The sequence below is a fragment of the Eptatretus burgeri genome, chromosome 4 (genome assembly GCF_056783735.1).
Source record: "Eptatretus burgeri isolate ZD-2024b chromosome 4, Ebu_testis_v1, whole genome shotgun sequence".
NCBI classification, from domain to species: domain Eukaryota; kingdom Metazoa; phylum Chordata; class Myxini; order Myxiniformes; family Myxinidae; genus Eptatretus; species Eptatretus burgeri.
In genome coordinates, this window is record NC_140964.1 from 10482549 (window position 1) to 10507691 (window position 25143).

The following is a 25143-nucleotide window of genomic DNA, read 5'->3' on the forward strand; positions in this document are numbered from 1 at the left end:
CCGGCGTAAAACCTCTGCCAAATCAGAATGCGGATCATAACGGATGATCCGCTGTGGCGACCCCTAACGGCAGCAGCCGAAAGAAGAAGAAGAAGAAGATATCTACTTTATAAATGTCAGTCCTTATGTCCGTGGCTGTCTGTCTGTCTGTCTGTTTTTTTGTGACGAATAAGCTCCGAGACCAGTGAACCGATCATGATGAAACTTTACACATATATAGAACTAACATTCAGCTCCAGGATGCGCTAAGTGGCTTTCCATAAAAATGAAAAAAGTATATATTAAAAAAAAATATATATTTATAAATAAAATAAATAAAATTTCCATTAGAAAAAAATGGCTTTTGAATAGTGCGCCGGCATATTAATCATAACAAAAGGCTTCATGGTTAAAAACACTAGGGTTTTTTGAAATAGAAAATGTTCGTATTCGTTGACTTTTTAAACATACACATTCTCCTCCTGTTATTTGAATTCTCGAACTGCTCACGCATGGCAACAGCTAACTGCTGATCAATCTGCTCATGAAAGAGCCAGGCAAGCCATAAAGGGGGTTAGGAAGACAATTGATAAAGGGAAGATAAATGATGTGAGTGAGTGAGGGCCAGCGGGCCTGTGTGTATGGAGCGAATGTGGTATGCATGGTGCGATGAGTGATTGGGGGGAGGAGTGATTCCCACCCAAGTCAGAGTCAGGGGTCAGAGTAATGTGAGTTAGTGGGTTAGTCAAATTGACAAAAATGGAGGTCGCTTTGCTGTTGGTGCGAATGTGGGCTCGAAACCCGTTTGGAGGGGTGCAGGAGTCCTGTTGATGGGCTGGGAGCGTGGCTGCGAACGGTGAGTATCGCTTCGTGGGCACAAAATATGGCAAATTTCCCGGGTATTCCAGGGTACTTCAGCTTGCGTGTATATATATATATATATATATATATATATATATATATATATATACATACATACATACATATATATACATATATACATACTTTTGTTTTTTTGAGGGTGAAAAATATGGGTGCAGTGAAAACGCTGGAAAATATGGCACCTGCCGAACTCCATTACCACAAACACACAAATACCTGCACAACACCAATCCCACAAACCATCACCCTGGATCCACAAACATACCTGCACCACACCCATCCCATAAACATACCTGCACTACACCCATCCCACAAACATATCTGCACTACACCCATCCCACAAACCCTGCACTGTACACAATTCAAAAAACAAACAAAAACACACTGTACACGCATCAAATCAAAAATACACACCGACATACCTGTATTATATCACTAAAATGACATCCCTGCATGAAACTTCAGGTGCAGGTCATCATATTTTCTGCAAATTATGCACAACTTAGGAAGACCATTGGTTGTTGACGATATAATTAATGATGTGGACCACAGTTTCTTCACAAGGGACTTTTGGAAAGCATGTCGTTAACCAACTGCCGTTATTGCACTCATCTCAGAAGCACCTTCAGTTGTGAGGCCACACCTCATTTGATTGGTTTTCACACAACTTCTTATGAGAGATTTACTGAAACAAAGCATGTATAAGCCAATCGGATCTCATGGTGCAGCGGAAAACCCAACATTCATGTCTGCTTCCGGTTTACACTGTTCCGATCTCGACACTTCAGACCACCAGACGGGTGGCCGTTCCAGCATGGGATTCGCTATGGGATAGGGATGGAGGAGGTAAAAATGCAAATGGTGTCTTATGTCACAGCCGGCGAGCTGGGAGCAACGATTCCCATTTATCGCCACATATGATGCACTTTAAATTCTCTAATGGTGGCGAGGTGCTCCCTCTGAAAGGGTTTGTTCGATACCTGGATCTTTTTGACGTCTCGGGTCCGTAATAAAAAAAGAAATTGTCTTGGTGTCAAAGCCAGTGACCAACTGCAAATTAATAGGAGGATTTGCTGTCCAAATTCATCCATACCTGGGTGAATCCTTGATATTTAACCCACCATGAAGAATACGCAACCCTCTGCAGCTCTCCGATCAAAATACACGCCAAACCACGATATCGTTCACTCTCGATCACATTTTAGCCTCTTTCGAGCTGGAATCGTGCCCGTCTATGGGCACAGCCATGATACCTTGCAGACAGACTACCTGCAGGCCACCACTGCACTGACTGGCCAACAACCAATATCACTACGTGCTGGCAACTCTTTACTGACTAGCTAACAAGGCCACTCAGAAGGAAAAATAAACAAATAAAAACACACACACAAAGGCTTTTTGCTTATGAATGGATGTTGGGTCAACATGTCTTGGAGGAAAATTAATACGAGACGTCATAGCGTACAAGTTTTCAACTGTATTGTGCAGTACACAGCACCTCAACGACATCTCAAAATGACGACCATACCCGTGAACCTGCCTACGGCCTTTTGGTAGTTTGTCAACTTCCTGCATATATATCTATATACCGGGCGTAGTGGCGTGCGCCTGTAATCCGGCTACTCGGAGGATCGCTTGATGACGGGAGCTCTGCGCTGGGCCATGCTATGAGAGGGTGTAGGGCAGCCCGGAATCAAGGCGAAACCCAATCCTTATCCCTGTGTCGTAAGAGGCGACCAGGGTTGCGTCAGGAAGGGCATCCGGCGTAAAACCTGTGCCACATCATTATGCGGATCATAACGGATGATCCGCTGTGGCGACCCCTAACGGGAGCAGCCGAAAGAAGAACAACAACATATATATATTTTTTAAATAGTTGAGCCCTCAGTGAGAGGAGACCCTTGTATCTGGTGATTGTTTCGTTTTGGGGGAGCGGGTGGGGGTGGGAAATCAAGTTTAAGTTTAGCCCTTTGTTCAGCCAACCGTGAATAATTTCAAGCAGTCCGAAAACAGACCTGCCCGTCAGAGACGTGATGACGGGTCTCTGGCCAAAAGTAACGGTAGAGATAGGGACAGTGCACTCACCTTGACAAACCACAAAAATCTCTGCAGACTCATTGCGCGAAGCCTGTGGCTTTGTGGCCTGGACGTTTTTGAACAGCTGCTGAAAGATCCACATGAGGGCCTGGTAGTCCCTGGAGCGGAACACCTTGGTGAGGAAACAGCCTCCGTTAACGAGGAAGTTTGCTGCAAGCTTCAGAGCAGCGAGGGTGAGGCGAGCTGGAAGCACACACACAAACACAGAGTATCCATCAACGGAGTTCATAATGACGGACACGGGGGTCAGAGTGTAACATACGACTCACTTGTACCAAACATACGCTGTCCAGTAAGTACATCATTGGTGATTCTCAAAAAGCACCGACGACGTGGAACCCAATTTAAACAAACAGCGTGCAAAATTCCGTGTCCAACACCTAATTGGACCTTTCACGCATTTGCACCAACACTGGATGGTTCCACGTGCTGAAGCAAACATCCAAACACCACACAACCTCCCATGCTGATCAATGACCCCAGAACTCAAAACGTGACTTTCATAAAATGGTAAACACAAATGCTTTGTTTCGAAATGTTTTGAAAGTAAATAAACACGTCAAGTCGTTGTGTCATGTTTGAACACACAAGCGTGCGTTAAGTTACACATCAAGATACTCAAAAGCATGACATGCGAATGTTCCCCTGAAGTGGAGGTTTGCAGAAAGGCCTGTCCGTAGCTGAAGTACGGTTCTCCCCGAGGGGGCGGTGACCCCACTTTACACTCGTCTCTCCTGGATGTTGTTGGAATCCAAAATTCATCTTTATTGGCACCTCTCAGAAACAAGTAGAAGCACAAGGTCTGTTCTTAAATTACTGGCAAATTGGTGACCTCTTCCAATGCTTCTCAGATCTTATACCCTCTGCTCCTTCACTCTTCTGTCCCTCGAGATCACACACGTTCTTCCAGAAACTTCTTACACATCATCTTCCACATCATCCTCCTTCTCCTCCTCTGTTCATCTTCTCTCCCAATTGGGGAACCATTTTTCGTAGCTTTTTTCAATCACACACTCCCCTCCACGGCTTCAAGTTAGCAGTGACGAGTGGCTGTCTTGAGGCACGTGGGGGGAGGGGGACACGGGGGACACCGGAGACGTGGGAGACGTGGTAGACGCCGGTGGGGACATTTCAAACTCGGTGCAATTGTCAGCACTGTTAACATCATCACGTCATCCTCTGTCCCTACTTCTCTTCTTTTTCTTTCCTCATGAACCACCCACTCAACCCTCCCCCCCCTCACTTTTACCTCTGCCCATCTATTTGGTGGTTACAAAGAATGTACCCCTCTTCTCCTCCCGTTTCTCCACCCTCTTGTGTTCAAGTGTTCCTGCTGTCCCACAGTCAGTATGTTAGCTTCTCCCCTCTGCAATTGCCCTCTTCCCAGAGCTGAAATCTTGAAAACAAAAAGTAAAAAGAGGGTCCACAAGATGACACTACCAAAAGCAGACTGCTAGGTTCCAAAGTGGTGTGCAATAGAACAGAGAAAAAAAAGCTCAAATTGCCGTACACCTTTCAGGAGAGACAGTCAAATCTGATATACATGCAGTACAAGAAAAAAAAAAAGAAAAAAAAAAGAAGTAAAAACATAGAGGGATGAAATCTCAAAAAAAATTTAAAAAATAAAAAAAAACTAGAAGGGCACTTGGTAGAGCGCACACCTCCGCCACGTAATGCCTGATCCAGGAGAACATATCGGGCCCAATACATTTTTGAACTATCATGCTATATATTTTTTGGGCCCTATCTCTCAATGGTGAAGAATCACTTTAAAAATGAAATAATTCTCGTATCCAGATCCGGATTTGGAACTTCACCAAAATCGAAACAATTCGTCTTGTCACACACTCAACGTGTCCACCAAGTTTCGTCCGAATCTATCCACAACTTTTTGAGAAATCGTGCTATATATCATTTTAGTGCCTATCTCTCAATGGTGAAGAATGAGTTAAAAAATTTGAATAATCGGATCCGGATCTGGATCTTCACCAAAATCAATAAATTCATCCTTGTCACACACCCAACCGATCCACCAAGTTTCATCCAGATTTGTCCCCAACTTTTTGGCCCCATCTCTCAATGGTGAAGAATCACTTAAAAAAATTAAAAAAATAAAAAATAAAATCAATCGAGTGGTCGGATCAGAATCCGGATCTTCACCAAAATCTAATCAGTTCGTCCTCGTCACACACCAAACCTGTCCACAAGATTTCATCCGGATCCGTCCACAACTTTTTGAAATATCCTGCACACAAAGACAGACAGACAGACAGAAAGGGGTGAAAACATAACATCCTTCACCTTCAGTGGTGGAGGTAAAAAAAAGTCCCCACCAAACAAGGTAAAAACGACACCCCATTACGATACCACAATCGGACTGCACAACCTTCTTATGGATTACCATCACGATAACTTTTGACATTTTACTTTTGTTGTGCAATTGTGATGGAATAACGTCAAAAGATATCATGATGGTAATACATGAGGGTTGTGCTGTCCTATTGTGGCGTCAATCTTCACTGTTTTTCTTCTTCATATTAATCATCCAACAATCCCACGACAATATTAAAATGTCAAAAGATATGATGGTAATCCATGAGGATTGTGGTGTCATTGCGGCATCGTAACGTGGTGGCATTCCTTCCTTGTTTTATTTGAGATTTCATTAACCTCCGCCATCGAAGATCGGAGGTTACTGTTTTCACCCCTGTCTGTTTGTTTGTTTGTGAACAGTATTACGGAAAAACTCGACAGATTTCGACGAAACTTGGTGGGGGGGTTAGGTATGGTCCAAGGATCATGCCATTAGATTTTGGACTTGGTCCCCCCCCAAAAAAAATTTAGAAAAAGTTTTTTTTTTTTGCATTTCTACATGTTTTAAGTGATTTCCAACCCCCCCCCCCCCAAAAAAAAATTGAGAAAAAAATTTGCAACTTTTTTTCAACAAAATTTCGATCTCTTTTTTTTTTTTTTTGCATTTCTACATGTTTTAAGTGATTTCCAACCCCCCCCCCCCCCCCCCCCCAAAAAAAAATGTTGGAGAAAAGAACTATAACTCTGTCAGTACTGTTGACACCATATTTAATGAATAAGATATAAGGTTCACTTGAGTGACCCAGCAGTATTGGCGGCGAAGGTTTTGCACTCTCCCGAGTGCTCCCCCTCTAGTTCCTCTATGTTTTCACTTTTTTTTAATGTATTATTTTCTTCTTTCTGTATATTTTTTTAAGTAATAAAATGCTTCATGTTTTATATATTTTGTTATTTTGGTATGGATTAAATCCATCTATGTCATTAAATTGTTTTAATACTTGTTTCAGTTGATTTGGGGGATGGATTGGATATGTATCATTTTTGGAATGGTTCTATCCAGTGTCCATTTTTCCCCCCTTCCACGATCCTGGGCTGATTTGGTTGAGTCCACATTTACGTTCGATTTCATTCGCTAATAAAATGATTAATATTTCATCCATTTTTAAATTTTGGTTTGCGTGCACTAGCCCAGCGACAAAGTAACTTCCTCGTGTTGGAATCACCATCATGGCTTCAGCAGTTATCGGGTTAGGTCAGGCTACACTTTTACATTGTTTTGTGAGGGGAACAATAAGAACAACAACAAATTGGCGATTTAGCCATCTCCCGATGTGGTACTTCAACAATGTATTTTGGCATCTTTTTAAGTCTTGGTAGTTCAGAAAATGCTCGTGAATAAAAGTTATGGCTCTTAAACGCTTATGACTTCACTCTTTAAGAGTTTATGAGTGTGTCACTGTGTACACATTTGAATGGGCGGCCATTTTTTTTCCTGTATCATCCCTCTATATGGAGCACTACCATACTCCATGATAAAGCAGAGTTTGTGTTTGTGGGTCACAAGCACCGCCCATTCTACAGGCCACGCCTTCCCTTCTCATCCTGAGTATCACAAGCACCGCCCATTAACCAGGAATGCCCATCACTCCAGTCACCCATAAATCACCGCAATCTTTTGCCAGGCCAGGTAGCCCCTGCTAAATTCAACAAGGTGGAACATTAAACAGTGCAGAACTTTGCCAGTGTATATGGAATCCAAAAATCATCATTGGCACCTCTGTGCACCTCCTGGATGGAAACAAAGCACAATTTGTATCAGAGGTGATCCTTTCATTGGGCTGGTCCTCTGAGGACAGGCACACGATGGTTCTGAGCTGTGTGGAGAGGCTACAGGTTGTCCTCAGGATTTAACTTCCAACAGAGGAATAAGAGTTATTTTCAGCGATGGCCTCATCAAAAGCCTCAGTGTACCAGCGTTGGGATGATGGATAGAAAAGTTGAATGTGGGATGGGATAAAATTGTGAAGAAGAGCAACTGGTTTGTTGTAGAATGAATTCCAGGAACAGTCAATGTTAGCAGCTGCTATGATGGTGGACCGATGTTGAATGGAGAGAGGGGATTTGAGGGTTCGGGTTAGCAAATCCAGACCAATCGGTTCTCTCATAGCTGCCAAAGAGGCACCAACTTTAACCAACATGGTGAGAAAAGTCTAGAGGAGATGAGGAGGAGAAGAGGGGTGCAGGAACAGGGCAAGTGAGGAAACGTTTGACATAACAAGGTCCAGTGACGAGTGGTTGCCTTTTGGAGAGGTGCACGTTGGAAAATAAAGTTCTTTTTATTGGAGTTGGGTGAATGGGAGACTATACAAAGAAGCTTCACATTGTTACATCTGCAGACGAAGAACCGTCAGCGGAAGTGTGTTGTGCCGAAGCAAACAATGCACTCGTGTACATCTGAACCCACAAATGAAAGCTTAAATCACAAGCAGAGCAACAGCAACCACGTGTGGGTTCCCCGAGGTGACCCATGGTTCAGGCAAGACACAGACCTTGGGAGAATGCATCGTATTCCCAGTTAGTACCCACGTTGGGGGCACCGTCGTGGAGGACACAATCAACTTTCCAGGTCTTCAATTCCCGGGCCAAACCCTGCACACCAGGAAAATTGACGTTTTATCTGATAGTGCAAAAATATGAAAGTCAGTGAAGAAAATGTGCTTTTTATTTATTTTGTAAGACCTGCCACAAGGCTCCCCCCCCCCCCCCCTCAAACGTTCACTGGTCCTGAAGGCTGGTTAAAATCTGATTCAATCCAATCTGTTGATCTTAAGGTTTAGGGTGCGGGCCATGGGGCTCCAGAGCGGAAGGCGGAAAGGGCCGCCAACCACCGAGCAGAAGGCGAAGCGGGTCATGTGGCTCGAGAGGAACGCAAAATAAGCTCAGTATTACTTTGGTGCTTCGATTCCAACAAATATATTATCATTTCCTGAACTACCCTGTCTCACACCATCCCACTGCCCACCTCCCCTCACATTACTCTATCGAAGGAAAAAGTGGAGGGCAGGTGATCTGATAAGTACTCCTTAAAATAATCCCAGAAACTTAAAATTTACTTTGGAATGGACTGGCAGTCAAGGCTTCTTGTTATCACTAACATGTAACCACCTCTCTTATCAAAAGAAGCATAAAATTAAAATTATATATAAACACAACACAACACAACACAACACAAACCATTTCCGGTGGCAATTTGGAGGAACCTTTATCATTACAAATAGTATGTCATTCTACCGGTAAATACTCAATAGAAAGGGCTCACTTGTCGGCATTTGTCTGTCGTGATGTCCCCCTGCAGGCAAAGCACATTGGGAATAGCTTTTATCGCCACCAGATCAACACCTACAAGCACAAATGGCACACCTTGGTGGGAAGGCTGAAATTTCTTGCACAGATGAACAGCAATACAAACCCATTTGAAATGGACACAAGAACCCTCCCTTTAAGAGGATCACAGCACATCCGTTTAATCAATCAAAACGTGCCAGGGCGAAGGTTCGGAGAACTTTACCGATGATCAGGCTGGACATCGGCATGAACTTGGATGCCACCTGTAACCTAGAAGTTAAAAACAAACAAACAAAAAACATTAACAGCAGAAGTCTCAGACAAGCTGCACGTAACCAAACACCATACAACATTAGTCATGTTAACTGACAACTGTCGATCTTGTTAACATGATAAAAACATAGGATCACATGTCCTGAAGCTCACCTGGATCATGAGCAACAGTCACTCAAACCCCCCCCCCCCCCAACAGACTCCCTTACACCCTGAATTTTTGTTTTTTATGCCATGAACAAACTTTGGTACATCATGGGTGATGAAGGTTGTGGTCAAGTTCCATGGAAATCATGTGTGTAGTTTCGTGGAAGAGAAAATTTTTTCATTTGGGGGGGGGAGTTCAACCCCCCGTAGACCCCCTTAATGAGGGCAGATTTTGATGCGGTCAATAAACCTTCATTAGGTATCAGATATGAAGCTTGTGGCCAAGTTTCATCAAAATCGTGTGTTTGGTTCAAGCAATAATGACTGAAGAATTTACGGACTCACTCACTCACTCACTTACCTACGGACACTGCTCGATCGCATAAACTCACCCGACTAATCCAGGTGAACTAATAATTGTTGGTTTCAATATTTACTGTTGTTAAAACCAAACGGACATATTTATACGTATTGAGATATTGAGAATCAACACCTCATCTCATGGTAAGATGTAGTGAGTATCAGCGAGCTTCCATTTAACATTTACAGTAGTTCAACATACAGGTCAAGCTCCTGTACATTGATATGCTCATTCGACCAACACCTTCACATTTATACTTTATTTTTATTAAACTTCTCTCCAGAAATAAACTGTGCCGTAACCTTTTGGCTCACTTTTTCGTGACCGTCTGAATGTCAGAGAAGCGCAAGACACCATTAATGAGCAAGTGACGCTCGTGTATCGAAGAAACTTAATACGCTCAAGTGAGAAATTAAATTAAACATTACAAACGGTTTGAGCTCAAATGGCAATCACCTGTCTGTGTCTGATAAAAGCTCAAATGGTTTAAAAAAAAATAAAGAACTTAGACAAATTTTCGACAAAGCTTTATTGTGCGAATATATATATATATATATATATATATATATATATATATATATATATATATATATATATATATATATATATATATATATATATATATATATAGAAGGCAAATTAATAACTTGGTCAAAAGGTCAAGGGTGCTGTTTAGCATAAGGAAGAAGAAGTAGAACTCCGAATACAAAGCGAACAGGGTTTGCATTTTCAGATGCTTTCTCGCCTTCTCCCCCACCTCCCCGACCCCCGATCGTATTTCTTACATGACCTGATCCAGAATCCTACGCAGCAGTCCAGGATTTTCGTGCCGATGTTGAATCAAATTTTTAATCTTCTTTTTTGGCAGATCCAGTTCTGGGTTCAGCTTCTCTCAAGGGCGTCACACACCTCTCGTGTCACCAAGCACAGTGTGTATATACATCGAGTAATTTAGTAAAACAAACATTTATCTATGTTGTCCATTTACTTATTTACTCGTTACTGTGATTATTAACTTATTCATACATTTATTGATGTTGTTTGTATGTTTTTGGTGTTCACTTTTGTTACCTCGAGATGAGTGACGATTACGGCCCAGGAACACATCCTCAGTTTTTAAACATTATACCAATGGGGGAAAACCGTTTCCTTTACACTTGTTCACATAACACTCGACCTTGTGGGAACGCATCGTGAGCATAAAGTGAGGATTCCCGGAATAGAAACTTGTAATCTGTATTGTCTGTCCATCGATCGAATCAACCCCAACAGGAATAACCATATGATATTACATACAATAGGGATCCTCTTGGCAAATGGAGATTCAAGAAAACATTTTCAAACCTACAGGGTTGGGGGTCAAGGGTGGGGTGAAGACCCCAATTCTCGATGTAAACCTAAAGGTTAGGAGGTCGAGGGTGGGGCGAAGACCCCAAATCTCTATGTAAATGTGCATCACGTAGCACCGCCTCAAGGTGGGAGAGGGTACTACACGTCTCCAGTACTTAAAGCACACTGCACGGTATATCTGTCCCCACGTTTTCTAGTGCACAGAGTTATTTTGAGTCATATGTCCCCATCATATTGCCCACACAAGGTGTGTGTACCTCTGCTAGTAGTTTATATTAAAAAAAGTCTTCAGGACTGGACCAATCACATTTCAGTTAAAATCAAAATGTACAGTGGAAGGCAAAAGTAGTCACCCTCTCCGAATAATGCCTCATTTAAATGAATTACAAATCATGTGGAAACAATTATTTTCCAAATGAACTTTTTCATTAATAACTGAAGAGGTCAAACTAAAGCATCATAGTTGGAGGTTACATGTTAGGAATACCTGGAAAAACAAGTGAAATCCTTCAATACAGCGTGTGTGGTGAAGCAATTGAGTACACTAATGTTAAAATATGCAATTTATGCTTTTTCAGTTGAAAAACAATTAAAAAGCGTACTTAATATTTGAAATGTAAAAATCTTGTTATTATTGTGATAAGCACATATATATATATACATATATACACACACACACACACACACACACACACACACACACACACACACACACACACACACACACACACACACACACACACACACACACACACACACACACACACACACACACACACACACACACACACACACACACACACACACACACACAACAGAAGGATTGAAATCGTTCGATACAGCGTGGCAGGGGACCGCAAAAGAATGATGTAAAATAAGAACTTAGCTTTCAGTGTTCGGCGTTCGGCGCGAAATGCGATGGTGGGCGGAAGTGACGTCTTTCAGCGCGAAATGCGATGGTGGGCGGAAATGACATCTTTCGTTCATTCGTACATGAGGGGAGCGTTTCTTCGTTTATTTTCCGTCAAGCAATAAATTAAATGGTTTTCACATATATAACACATTAGTTTCACAAATTTCCATTGAAATACTCGGGTATTTCCGTCAATTGCCGCCATTTCCGTCGAGGTTACGCACTGCATCTACCGGACGGCCGTCATTGGCTGTCTTGAGGCACGTGGGGGGGGGGGGACGGGGGACACGGGACACGGGGGACACCGGAGACGTGGGAGACGTGGTAGACGCCGGCGGGGACATTTCAAACTCGGTGAAATTATATACAGCGCACGCGCTGTAAAAACAAACAACATGTACAAATCAAAATTCATTGGTTGTAAAAGTATTCAGCCCTTTGGTCACTACCTGGTGGAAACACCTTTTACAGTAATAACTGCTTCTTTATTATTATTATTATTATTATTATTTTTTTTTTTTTTTTTTTAGCTGGAGCAATAACGAGTGTTTTAGGGTAGGTCTCGACCAGATTTGCACAGTGAGAGGGTGACATCGTCGTCCATCTTTCTCCTGAAAATTGCTCTGGATCCGCCAAGTTTGATAGGGATCTTCGATGGACTGCAATCTTCAAGTCTCACCATAAATGATCAGTTGGGTTCACGTCAAGACTTTGACTGGGCTACTCAAGAACACTTATCATATTGTTGCGAATTCGCGCCCGCCTGCGTGCAGACGGCCACGCAACTCAGATCGCGGCACGTCGCCCACCGGACGGACAATTCAGTCGTGACCCTCTCGGAACAACGCCGGGAGCTAGTCACGGGTGGGGGTTTAACCCCACCACGACCGTGTCAATTGCCCACCGGCGCAGGATAAGGTTGCTCGCCAAATTCGATCTACTTAAGTACGTGCGCGGATGGTCGACCGGGCGATCGTACCACGCCACAGGCCGACTCCGGACATGAACAGCTTAAGCGGTCCGTTCCGTGCTACAGTGATAACGGAGCGGTGTCATCGTCGGCCTCGATTAATTACCGGGCGTATTAAGCCCACTACGAACCCTTTACGTGAAGCAGGATGGAGGGTCAATAAAGAAAAGACGAAGCGAAACGGGAAAACAGTTCACACAAAGCACATTTATTTCCCGGCCCACGGAAAGCACACATATACAGCCAAACAGTCAAAATGCACATATAGCAACCAAAACAAAAGTAACGACGCAGAGTTACTACCGACTAAGCACACACACAGCAACACTTATACAGTTCTACTTTACAGATGGTGCCAACACACATTTACTCAAAAGCAAAGGAAAGAAGCCACCCTCATAGACAAGGGGGCAGACAGGCCTATAGGCCAATATGTGCGCGGGACCTGAAGGAGTGGCCAGGCCCGCGAGACCGGGGGGGGGGGGGGAGGGGGGTCCTACCCGTGTCCTCGTAACGCGTTGGCGGACGAGCCGCAGATGTGGTCGCGTGGCTGTGCCCCGACTCCGTGAACCTTGGCGGGTTTCGTTGGCACGACGTTTTGGAGTGGGGGGGGGGAACGGGGCCCCCTTTTTGCACTATCTCAGCGCGGGGAAACGGGGGAATTGTTGATGCCCTGGGAGAGGAGAATGGCTGGGTGGCTTGGGTCCCACGACGAGCGATCTAACACCGCGACCTCGTCGCCGACCGCCGTCCTCCTCGCCTCGGACCCGAGCTCCTTTGCCTCTTCCCGCAACTCTTCTCAGCCGACTCCAGAACCCAACTCGAAGACACACCGATCACTTCGCCACCCGATTCAACTCTCTGCCACACCGATGACTCAACTCACTCTCTCCCCGACTCGACTCAACTCTGCCTCTGCCTCGATGATTCGCCTTGCGCTCGCCGTTTTATAGGCGGCAGGAGAAAACAATATGCAAATATCCGGATCAGGATGACCTCGGGGGCGAAGCCACGCTCGCCAATTGGTCGGAGGAAAGGGCGCGTGAATCTCCCCTGATCCTTGAATTTGCATATATCGATTTCACACAGACGCGCCTGGAGGCGGGGCCAAGCCGCTCCGCGCTTGCTAATTGGACGGAGGGGAAGTGGGCGTGTAGCGTTTGTGATCCGAATTTTCCTCGGAAAGGCTGCTATTTGTGCTCGCGGCTCGATGCGTATCGCTGAACGGGCCCAAGACAGCCCGGCGCTCAGTGTTCACAGGTGGTGCGGGAATGGCCGTAGAAGGAGAGGTGAAGGTGGTGAAGGGTCTTCGGGGTGGTTTGATGGTTGGTTCAAAATAAAGATAGAACAGAAAAACGGCTATCTCAAAGCGTCGCAGCCCGAATGAATCACATAAATTCCCTCAGAAAACGGGTTTGGGGCTAACTACACATGGACTTAGAGATATCTCACCTACGGGCCCTTCATGGTGTAATGCGAATTTCCACAGCCGTAACAATATTATTATTCAGCCACTCCAGTGTGGCGTAATTTTTGTGCTTCAGATCATCGCTCTGCTGTAATGTGAATCTCCGACCCAGTTACAGATTCATGGCTGACTCGAGCAGATTTTCATCAAGCATTCTCCTGTACTTTGCACCATCCATTGTTCCTTCTATCCTGACAAGCTTGCCCATCCTTGCTGATGAAAATCAGCCCCATAACTTGATGCTGTCACCACCATGCTAGATGTAGGGATGGTGCTGACTGGGTGTTGTGCAGTGTTAGGCTCTTTAAATTTGGACCAAAAAAGTTCAACTTTTGTCTCATCTGACCACAAAATGTTTCTCCACAAACCGACAGCATCATTAAGATGTTTTTTTTTTCTTCTCAAACTCCAGTTGAGCTTTTAGATGCATCTTTTTCAGCAATGGCTTCTTTCTTGACACCTGTCCAGAGGCCAGCTTTGTGAAGGGAATGTGATATTGTTGATTGATGAACACTGACCCCCATCTCAGACACAGAACCTTGTAGATCTTTCAAAGTCATTGTTGGATGTACAGTGACATCCTGAACCAGTTTCCTGCTTACCTGGCTGCTGAGTTTGGATGGGTGACCTGATCATGGTAGAGTCTGGGTGGGATGATACATCATCCATTTCTAAATTATGGAGTTCACCGTACTCAAAGGGATAATGAGTGACTTTGAAATCTTCTTTCAACCCTCTCCTGAACCACTCTTCTCCACCACTTCATGTCTGACTTCTTTTGGAAATCTCCTTGGTCTTCATCATGTTTACCTTGTTGGCTGACCAAGTGAGTTGCACCTTAAAATTCCTTAGATAAGTGGGGGAGATTACTTTTTTAGTGAAACCACTGATTACATGCAGGTGAAACTGACAACTTATTTTGTAACCTTTCAAACAAATAATTTACTCCTGAAGTGATTTTGTGTTAATTAGGCAAAGGGTTTGAATAGTTACGTAAGTGAAACCCATCTGATTTTCTCTGTTCATCTAACTTATTCACATTTTATCTGAATTTTTAGTTTTATCACTTTGGAGGAGTTTGTGAAGACTATACATTAGTTTGATTTGAAAACATCATGAAACAAGCTAACGAGGCATCAAAACGTGAAGACTATTGCAGGCCACTGTATATGGCCAACTGAATCAAGATGTAGACTCACCACCCTCCTGGCGCTGCACACAAGTCAATGAGGACACGAGATCTCTGCAGGAAGTTAAACTTGCGATTGAGTTGGATAAGCTTGAAGGCAGATCTGGATCGGTATCCTGGAAAATAGAACGACATCCACCAGTTGCACAGTAAATAATTACTACGACTCAAGACTCAGTCAAAAAGGACATATCACAATTAATATTTATAAAAACCTCTTCACTGATCATTCAAAATCCAAAATCAACATATTTTCAAAACAAACCATCCACCCTCAACCCTCTCCCCTCCCCACCCCCCCCCAACATACACACAGACATGGACGCACGCACACACGCCGGGTGAGCAGAGACGAGTTAACACCGCGTGGGATGCAAAGTTGGATTTCTTTTGTTTTTAAAACACATTGTCGAGGCTCATATGAGAGCCAACACACACAATACACAAGGGGGGCAGGAGACAAGAAAGGTGGGAGAGGGAAGGACAAAACAGTAGGGAACAGAGACAGAAGGAGATCTGTGGAAGGGAGAGGGATGGGGCAGGGGACACGGGGTAGACACTATGGAGACGACAGGGACTTTTAGGTCCTCACACAACAGGGACTTTCAGGAAGGAAAGCAGAAAATTTGAAGGAGGTGGGTTTTAAGGAGGATTAGTGGGGGTAGAAAATATCATGGTTTTGGATGGGGGAAGATAAGAGATGGTGGTGAATAGCTGTTTTGAAGACCTGGAGGGAAGAATGGGATTGAAGAGAGAGTGGGAGTTTGTTCCAAAGGTGGGAAAAAAAAGAGGAATGAAAGGGTGAAGGTGAGCAGTGATTTTGGCAGTTTTACCAGAAGGGAGTTGCTGGCGGACATTGAGCGCCCTGCGGAGACATGGGGGGAGGGGGGATATCGCACATAGAGCAGGGTGGGGGGGGCAAGATCGGAGAGGAGACAGGAGAAAACAAAGACCACCGACCTGCATGCGGTGAGAGTGAGAGGCCCAAAGACTCAGCCTCATTGCAGGAGATACCAACGATGCTAAATGCCTTGGTTTCTACAATGTGAAGCCGAGAAAGGTGAGAGGCGGGAGCACCAGCCCAGAGGGGAGAGCAGTACTCCATCAGGCTGCGGACGAAAGCTTTGTACGTAGTCAGGAGCTCAGGTGGGCCGAAGAAGGACTTTGCACGACGGAGGATTCGCAGTCGGTGACTGGCTTTGGAGGCCAGTTTGGAAATGTGGATTTCCCAGGAAAGATCATGGCAGATCATGAGACACAGAAGCTTGAAAGAAAGGACTTCTTCCAGAGGATTGTTGAGAAAGTAGATGTAGGGGGGAGGGGCGTGTGTGTGTGTGTGTGTGTGTGTGTGTGTGTGTGTGTGTGTGTGTGTGTGTGTGTGTGTGTGTGTGTGTGTGTGTGTGTGTGTGTGTGTGTGTGTGTGTGTGTGTGTGTGTGTGTGTGTGTGTGTGTGTGTGTGTGTGTGTGTGTGTGTGTGGGGGGGGGGTTCTAAACGGTCCTTTTTGAGAGACATAGTGAGTGCGATATTTGTCCGGAGTGAAAGTCATGTTCCAAGTGTTGGACCACTTTGTGATTTTATCCAGATCTGCAGAGCGAAGAAGCTGCTACTTGCCGGTCTGAGGGATGACAGATGGTATGACAGAGGATGGAGTCATCAGCAAAGAGGTAAAGAGGATTTTCCAGAGTCGGAGAGATCATTGATGAAAACCAGAAAAAGAACAGGGCCCAGAGCACTGCCTTGAGGAACTCCAGCCTGGACAGGAAGAGGGGATGAGAGAACTCCATTAAGGGCCACACGTTGGCTGTGACAGGAGAGGAAGTCTGCGAGCCATGAGTGGAGATGGCCTTGAATACCAGAGGAAGAGAGTTTGGTGAGCAGGGCAGGGTGCCAGGCCATGTCAAAAGCACGCGAGATGTCTCGGCCGATGGCTCTGATCAAAGTTATATGGAAGCAACTTTGATGCAAGATGCGGCCATTTGGCTCATGTTTGCACGACATCACCACCACATTAAATCAAACTATCAGTTGATCAGCTTTAATATACTGAGCGTAAGGGGGTGGAGAGAGGGTCCAGTGGCGGAGGCACAAACATCACAATGGTCATTTTTGTTGTGCACACTGCTTGCGTAAGGCTCACTCGCTGGTTTGCACACCCACGAGAAGTAAAAACATATCATATAACGACACACTAGTCTGTCAACATGTCATTTCCTTTCCATTTATGAAGAAACCTGAGCAGTCTCAACAGTTTGTGACGATTACAGCAAAATCTGGGTAATAAGCGTGTGCTTGAATCGAGATGAACACAGGCCTCCCTGTTTGATTTCTCCGTTAAAAATAAGCACAGTTGGTAGACATTAAAGATCCCACCAAATGTCTTTCACGAAGAGTAGGTAAGCTCTCGGTGGCACCTTGAACAAATTACAATTTCCTGCCTTAATCTTCGTCGAACATCAGGTCAGGTCAGGCCACATCAGGTCTGTGACTTGCTTCAGGTATCATGTAAACCTGTACTAACCTGTTCCATGGTCGGGTTGTCGGCAACTAAACCGTCTCCCCCACCAATTTTTTCTGGTGAGGGGGGTGTTTGGATATGGACACCCAGCAAGATTAAAAACAAAACCCATCAAAGGGTGGAGGAGCTCCTTGTGAGCTAACGGCCATCCATATCTGGTCCCCAACTGTGTCTGTGGATGTCCTCCTGCAGTAGGGATACTTCTTATTAGGAGGTCGGTGGCAGGATTTGTAATCCGGCCACCGTAAAACCCTTCATTCCGCAAAACATTCCAAAAGCAAAAACAAACCTGAAAACCCACTCCGTGGGAGTACCCCCTGTGCAGCTTACCTTTGCAAGGCAGCTCATTGGATGATGGAATTGGAGCAAAGCCTTCGGAATCCCCACTATTTGATGATAGGAGGAAAATCACGAGGTAACCTTCCCGGGTCAGATTGCGATATTGTGTGTCAGAGTGGTGCTGAGGTGTCGTCCCCCAAATGGCTGTCGCCTTGGGTTAACACCTGAGGCGGTCCCTCCGGGTGGGTTCCTGGAATGTCCTATCCCTAAGAGAGGATGATCACCCGTCTCTGTTATCATCTGAGCTCAAGCGTATGGAGATCGGTATTGCAGCACTCTGAGGTTCGGAGACCAGATAGCGGCGAGATCATGACGAGTGGTTGTACCTACTATTGGTCTGGTCACTCTGACGGTTACCATGCCCAAGGAGTTGCGGTAGCTGTGTCCAATAACCTGACTCCAATGATAATTGAGGTAACACCGGTCAACGAGCGTATTATGAGACTAAGGATTCGTCACTCCTTCGGTGCCATTTCCCTGGTCTCTATAGATGCTTCAACTGAGGTGAGTGATCTCACCGTGAAGGACGCATTCATGCTCGAGTCTGTGGTTGATCAGTGCCCCAGGCGAGATACTCTTCCAGTCTTGGGGGATTTCATTGCATCGCCTGGAAATGATGGGGATGGTTATGAGACGTGTGTTGGTCCCCATGGGTCTGGAACTGTGACGCTCAATAGCACAAAGTTCCTTGACTTTGCAAGAAGTCATGGACTTAGGGTGGCCGGTTCATGGTTTCAGCACCCACAGGCTCATCGCTGGACTTGGTATTCCAATGCTGGTGGTGTGGCAAAGAATATTGACCATGTGCTCATTGATGGTCGCTGGAGGATGATCCAGAACTGCAGAGTCGACGGGAGTGCTGAGTTCCTCAATACTGACCACTGGCTTGTTGTAGCAACTCTGAAGTTGCACCTTAAATCCAAGAGAATGGTACCATCCCAGCCGAGGCTGGATGGAGGCAAGCTCAAGGATGAGAGGGGAGCTGAGGAGTTTGTGAAGAGGATGAGTGGAGATTTGGGGGGGGGGTCTGGATGGGTTGGGAGATCCTGAACAGTTGTGGAGTGCCTTCAAGACCACCGTCCTTGATGTTGCCAGTGCATGTCTTGGAACTCACAGGAGAGCGAAGAAGAATTTTGTCTCTCAAGCGACACTGGATACCACTGACCAGAGATGCAGGGCCAGGCTGGATGGTAGAGCTGAGCTGTTCAGGGAGCTTAGGCGTAAAACGAGTCGTGCACCAAGGGTGGACAAGGAGGCCTATGTGCGAGGAATCTGTGAGGGGGTAGAGCATCACCTGTGGTCAAGTGATTCTCGTCCTGCTTACAGGGGAATCTGCGCATTGCGTTCATCCAAGCTCGTCCCTCGGTGTACTGCAGTTCGAGCAGAGGGTGGTGAGCTCTTGAGAGAGGAGTCCGAAGTGAAGACCCGCTGGGCCGGTTACTTCGAGCGGTTGTACCAGGCTGATCCACCAGCTGTCGAGTTTAATGTCAGGGGTGTTACAATCCCTGTTGCTGACCCTCCAATCGTCGGTGGTCCACCTTTGTTTGTGGAAACACAGGCTGCGGTGAAATGGGATAAAGCTCAAGGGAACTGTGGCATCCATGCTGAACTTCTCAAGGCTGGTGGAAATGCTGCACTCGTGTCGTTGCATGCACTTTTGTGTTCTGCCTGGAACACAGGCATCATCCCAACTGACTGTAAGAGGGACCTTGCTGTCCCTCTCTTGAAAGGGAAGGGTGATCGCCAAGACTGCAACAACTACTGAGGGGTGCTGCTGCTCTCATGCGGGGCAAGGTCTTTGCTCGCAGAATTCTTGAGAGGGTTCGCCACCATCTGCTGAAGCCACAGTGTCCAGAGCAGTCAGGCTTTACACCAAAGAGGTCAACGATTGACCGTATCCTTGTTGTTCGGTACCTCACCGAAGGCAGACGAGATTTTAGGCAGGGGCTGCTTGCAGCCTGTGTTGATCTCTGCAAAGCGTTTGATTCAGTGAATCATGATGCATTCTGCAGGATTCTTGGTCTTTGTGGGGTGCCACCAAAACTGATCAATATGATGTATTAACTTTACTCTGGTACTGAGAGTGGTGTGAGATGTTGTGGTACCATCTCTGACTTATTTGCAGTTGTTACTGGAGTTCATCAGGGGTGTGTACTGGCCCCTACACTTTTCAGCACTTGTATGGACTGGATTCTGGGTAGGATGTTGGAGAGATCAAGCTGCGGTGCATCGTTTGGGAATGTCAAGATCTCTGACCTTGATTTCGCAGATGATGCAGTCATCTTGGTGGAAACTCTGGATATCCTTTTGGGGGCCCTCGAGATGCTGAATTAGGAGTCAGAGCTACGGGATTATGGATTTCCTGGGTCAAAACTAAGATCCAAGCTTTCAATGACATCTTGTATGGTACTATCTTGTGTGTCCCGATTTGTGGTGAGGATGTTGAGGTCACAGAAAGATTCACTTACCTTGGCAGTGATATTCATGTCTCCGCTGGCTGTGAGTCAGAGGTCAATAGATGTCTTGGTCGGGCCTGGGGAGTGATGGATTCACTGGATAATGGGGTATGGCACTGTTCATACCTATGCAGGATGACAAACGTCTGAGTCTTCAGGTCCTTGGTGCTTCCAGTCTTGCTCTATGGATGTGAGACTTGGACTCTGACAAGAGATTTGAGACGGCGACTTTATTCCTTTGGTACTAGGTCTCTTCAGAGAATTCTTGGCTCTCGCTGGTCAGGCCTTGTGTCCAACGAGCTGTTGCTGAGAGCTTCAAATGAGATTTGTTACCTGCATGGTCCGTGAGCATCAGCTGTGGCTGTATGGACATGTGGCTCGTTTTCCTGACGCTGATCCTGCTCACCAGATTCTCTCAGCGAGGGAGTCTCGTGAGCAGAGGAGGCCAATGGGCCGACCATGTGTCTCGTGGTTGCAGCAGGTTGATCAGCATCTCAAAGAGATGGGGTTGGGCCAGGCATTTGCCTGGTGGATGGCAAGACGGAGGCCCCTGGAGTGCTGGCGGAAAGTGGACGCAGTGATGCGCTGCTCGGGTGTATGCTCCCATACCTAACCTGACCTGAACGTCAGGCCTGGTCACCCAGTTTGTGAGAGACTTGGGCCAAGCTTCCCCCAGCCAACCCCACAATAATGTGGGAATGATTGTGGCTGTAAAACAATAACGGTCTTAATAAACCTCCATCTGTATAGTGTGCGTGTACACGTGATCCCCTTCCATGCCCTCCCTTTCCCCCATCTGACCCCACCCCATGCCCCTCCCACACGCAAGGTGGCACCCGGCAGAATCTTCATCTGGGGGGTCTGAACGTCATGAAACAGCGTTCCAACCCCCCACCCCCACCCAAGCAGTACTCATTACCACCCCCCATAACTCTTACCCCTCCCCCATACCCACACAGTAACCATTACCAACCCACCACCCCCCGTAACCGTTACCAACCGCCCCCGTAACAGTTACCAACCGCCCCACGTAACAGTTACCACCCCCCACGTAACAGTTACCACCCCCCCCACGTAACAGTTACCACCACCCCCCCACGTAACAGTTACCACCCCCCACGTAACAGTTACCCCCCCACATAACAGTTACCACCCCCCAGTAATCGTTACCACCCCTCCCCCCCCCACGTAACAGTTACCACCCCCCAGTAATCGTTACCACCCCCTCCCCCCCAATGTCTTACCACCCTCCACCCCGTACCTATTACCACCCTCCCCCTCCACCCCTGTACCTATTACCACCCTCCCCCTCCTCCCCCGTACCTATTACCACCCTCCCCCTCCACCCCCGTACCTATTACCACCCTCCCCCTCCACCCCCGTACGTATTACCACCCTCCCCCTCCACCCCCGTACCTATTACCACCCTCCCCCTCCACCCCGTACCTATTACCACCCTCCCCCTCCACCCCCGTACCTATTACCACCCTCCCCCTCCACCCCCGTACCTATTACCACCCTCCCCTCCACCCCCGTACCTATTACCACCCTCCCCCTCCACCCCGTACCTATTACCACCCTCCCCTCCACCCCCGTACCTATTACCACCCTCCCCCTCCACCCCGTACCTATTACCACCCTCCCCCTCCACCCCGTACCTATTACCACCCTCCCCCTCCACCCCCGTACCTATTACCACCCTCCCCCTCCACCCCCGTACCTATTACCACCCTCCCCCTCCACCCCCGTACCTATTACCACCCTCCCCCTCCACCCCGTACCTATTACCACCCTCCCCCCTCCACCCCCGTACCTATTACCACCCTCCCCCTCCACCCCCGTACCTATTACCACCCTCCCCCTCCACCCCCGTACCTATTACCACCCTCCCCCTCCACCCCCGTACCTATTACCACCCTCCCCCTCCACCCCCGTACCTATTACCACCCTCCCCCTCCACCCCCGTACCTATTACCACCCTCCCCCTCCACCCCCGTACCTATTACCACCCTCCCCCTCCACCCCCGTACCTATTACCACCCTCCCCCTCCACCCCGTACCTATTACCACCCTCCCCCTCCACCCCGTACCTATTACCACCCTCCCCTCCACCCCCGTACCTATTACCACCCTCCCCCTCCACCCCCGTACCTATTACCACCCTCCCCCTCCACCCCCGTACCTATTACCACCCTCCCCCTCCACCCCCGTACCTATTACCACCCTCCCCTCCTCCCCCGTACCTATTACCACCCTCCCCCTCCACCCCCGTACCTATTACCACCCTCCCCCCTCCACCCCCGTACCGATTACCACCCTCCCCCTCCACCCCCGTACCTATTACCACCCTCATTACCTTCTCCTGTAACACACGCTGTGAACAAGTAACCATTACAAGACCGCTTGTTCAAGGTTCGCCAGAAATGTTCAAACAACGATGGACCTTCCTTCCTTAAACAAATAAAACATCGGTTTCGACACGGACACGGACACGGACACGGACACGGACACGGACACGGACACGGACACGGACACGGACACGGACACGGACACGGGCACGGACACACGAATCATTGAAATATTCGAGAAAACAAGTTTACCTGTTTCTTTGGCCAGGTGGTAAAACTTATCACGCCTTCGTTTCCCCACTTTGGATTTCTTGCCCATTGTGGGTAACCACGCACACTACAGTGCGTTTCCTTACTCTGGTAACCGTACACCGTACACTGTACACCGCACACTGTACGTACAGACGAAAGGCAGCACACACACGGACACGTGCGAATCACGTGCTCGGCTTCGGCAAATCAGTGCGAAGCGAGAGACGCCGTCTTCCACAAGTTTGTGACTTGTCTGGTTTGACATTATTATTTTTCTGTGAAATCGGAAGTTTAACATAAAATACCTCAATATGTTGTCATACATTTGGTTTATGGAAAAAAAAACAGAATAAAAGAAACATGGATGATCGCATCAAACGCATACACCGCCTATAACGGTCGGGACACATATTTTGTCGCGTGGGTTTTACCCTCATATTTTTTGTGTTTTCCCCACATCACAACGTCAAAAGCAGTCAATATATAAATAAATAAAGACCCGTCCACATCTCTCACCTGCGAATGGAGGGAATAGCCAATCAGCTCTCACCGAATCGACCACACCCAGACCCAGGTGGCTGGGATTAAATATACCATTGACTCCTCCCACTCCTCCAGTCCAAGTAGCTGCATAAAGCAACCCAAGAACGCCTACACAAGGTAAGTGCTAACGCTGTTTCGAACCCTTGACGTTTGCATGTGGTACGTGTCGACGTTATCGCTGATTATTCGTGAAAAAGTGATGAAACCGGTCCGGGATCTGAGGGGAGTGTATAGCATTGGGATTCTCATGTGTGTACGACGTGTGAACGTCTTTATAGTTGAGGAACTCTGGGAAGGGTTCGAAACAGCTTTAGCACTTACCTTTTGTAGGTCTTCTTGGATTGCTTTACACAACTTCTTCGGCTCGAGGAGTGTGGGAGGTGTCAATTAATTATATATATATATTTTTTAATATACATAATTATAATTGCAAACATCATTGTTTGTTCAGTATTTTGCCATCGACTGATGAAGTTATGTTACTTTTTTGCTTCATGTTGAAACACTCATTTTGAACCATGGGGGAGATTTGATAACATTTATGGCAGATTATGATGATGTGTTTTCATTTGTGTATTTGTTTCCCAATGTCAGGGGCCCCCATTCAGGCCACCAAGCTGTTGATGGGCCGCCAGTGGTTCACAGACACAGGCCATGCACTGAAGAACAGAGAACACGATCAACTCTGCAAATTTGAGCAGACCTGGTCTCGGGCGACGTTTCACCAGCTTCAGAGCCGGCTTCCTCAAGCAAATAGATCCCAAGCATTGACAAGTGTCTGGTTTTTATTTCGATACGAGCGATCATTTGTGGCCACGTGCTTTTTTTTTTTTCTTATTTTTATAATTTATTTTTATTTGTCGTGTGATGCTTTGGTATAGGACAAGTCCAATGGAGATCGGGGGCATGCTCAGCACACTCCACATGTTTTGATTTACCCGTCGATCGCATCACGTGCCTTCTGGTTAAATGGTTTGCATTAGTGGGAACAATCGTCTGGGTGGCAGACGGACGGTTGTACTTTGCGGATTATGCAGTTTTTCCGTGAGACATCATCCATGGTGATGCGCACCATAACAGTCAGGAGGTGCGTCTGATGTTTAAACGACAAATGTGGTCATTAGGTCAGGTATGGGAGCATATGCAGGAGCAGTTTATTGTTGCATCCAGTTTCCGCTGGTAATCCCCATCCCCATCCCCATCCCCATCCCCATCCCCATCCCCATCCCCATCCCCATCCCCATCCCCATCCCCATCCCCATCCCCATCCCCATCCCCTCCCCCTCGAGATGCTGATCAACCTGATGCAACCACGAGGCACGTGGTCGGCTCATTGGTCTCCTTTGCTCATGAGACTCCCTCGCTGAGAGAATCTGGTGAGCAGGATCAGTGTCAGGAAAAC

At 46.7% G+C, this 25143-nt stretch overlaps 1 protein-coding gene across 1 annotated transcript in view; it reads right to left on the reverse strand.

Moving 5' to 3' along the window:
• FTSJ3 (FtsJ RNA 2'-O-methyltransferase 3) overlaps positions 1-23419 on the reverse strand; it is a 74514-nt gene extending 51095 nt beyond the window's left edge. Inside the window, exons 1-6 of the mRNA XM_085876905.1 lie at positions 23199-23419; positions 15298-15403; positions 8840-8886; positions 8591-8670; positions 7821-7920; positions 2947-3141 (exon numbers count right to left, since the gene is read on the reverse strand). Coding sequence (XP_085733031.1) covers positions 2947-3141; positions 7821-7920; positions 8591-8670; positions 8840-8886; positions 15298-15403; positions 23199-23265 — 595 coding nt within the window. The 5' untranslated portion in view covers positions 23266-23419. The remainder of the gene's footprint in view (positions 1-2946; positions 3142-7820; positions 7921-8590; positions 8671-8839; positions 8887-15297; positions 15404-23198) is intronic.
• Between the last annotated feature and the right edge of the window lie 1724 nt (positions 23420-25143).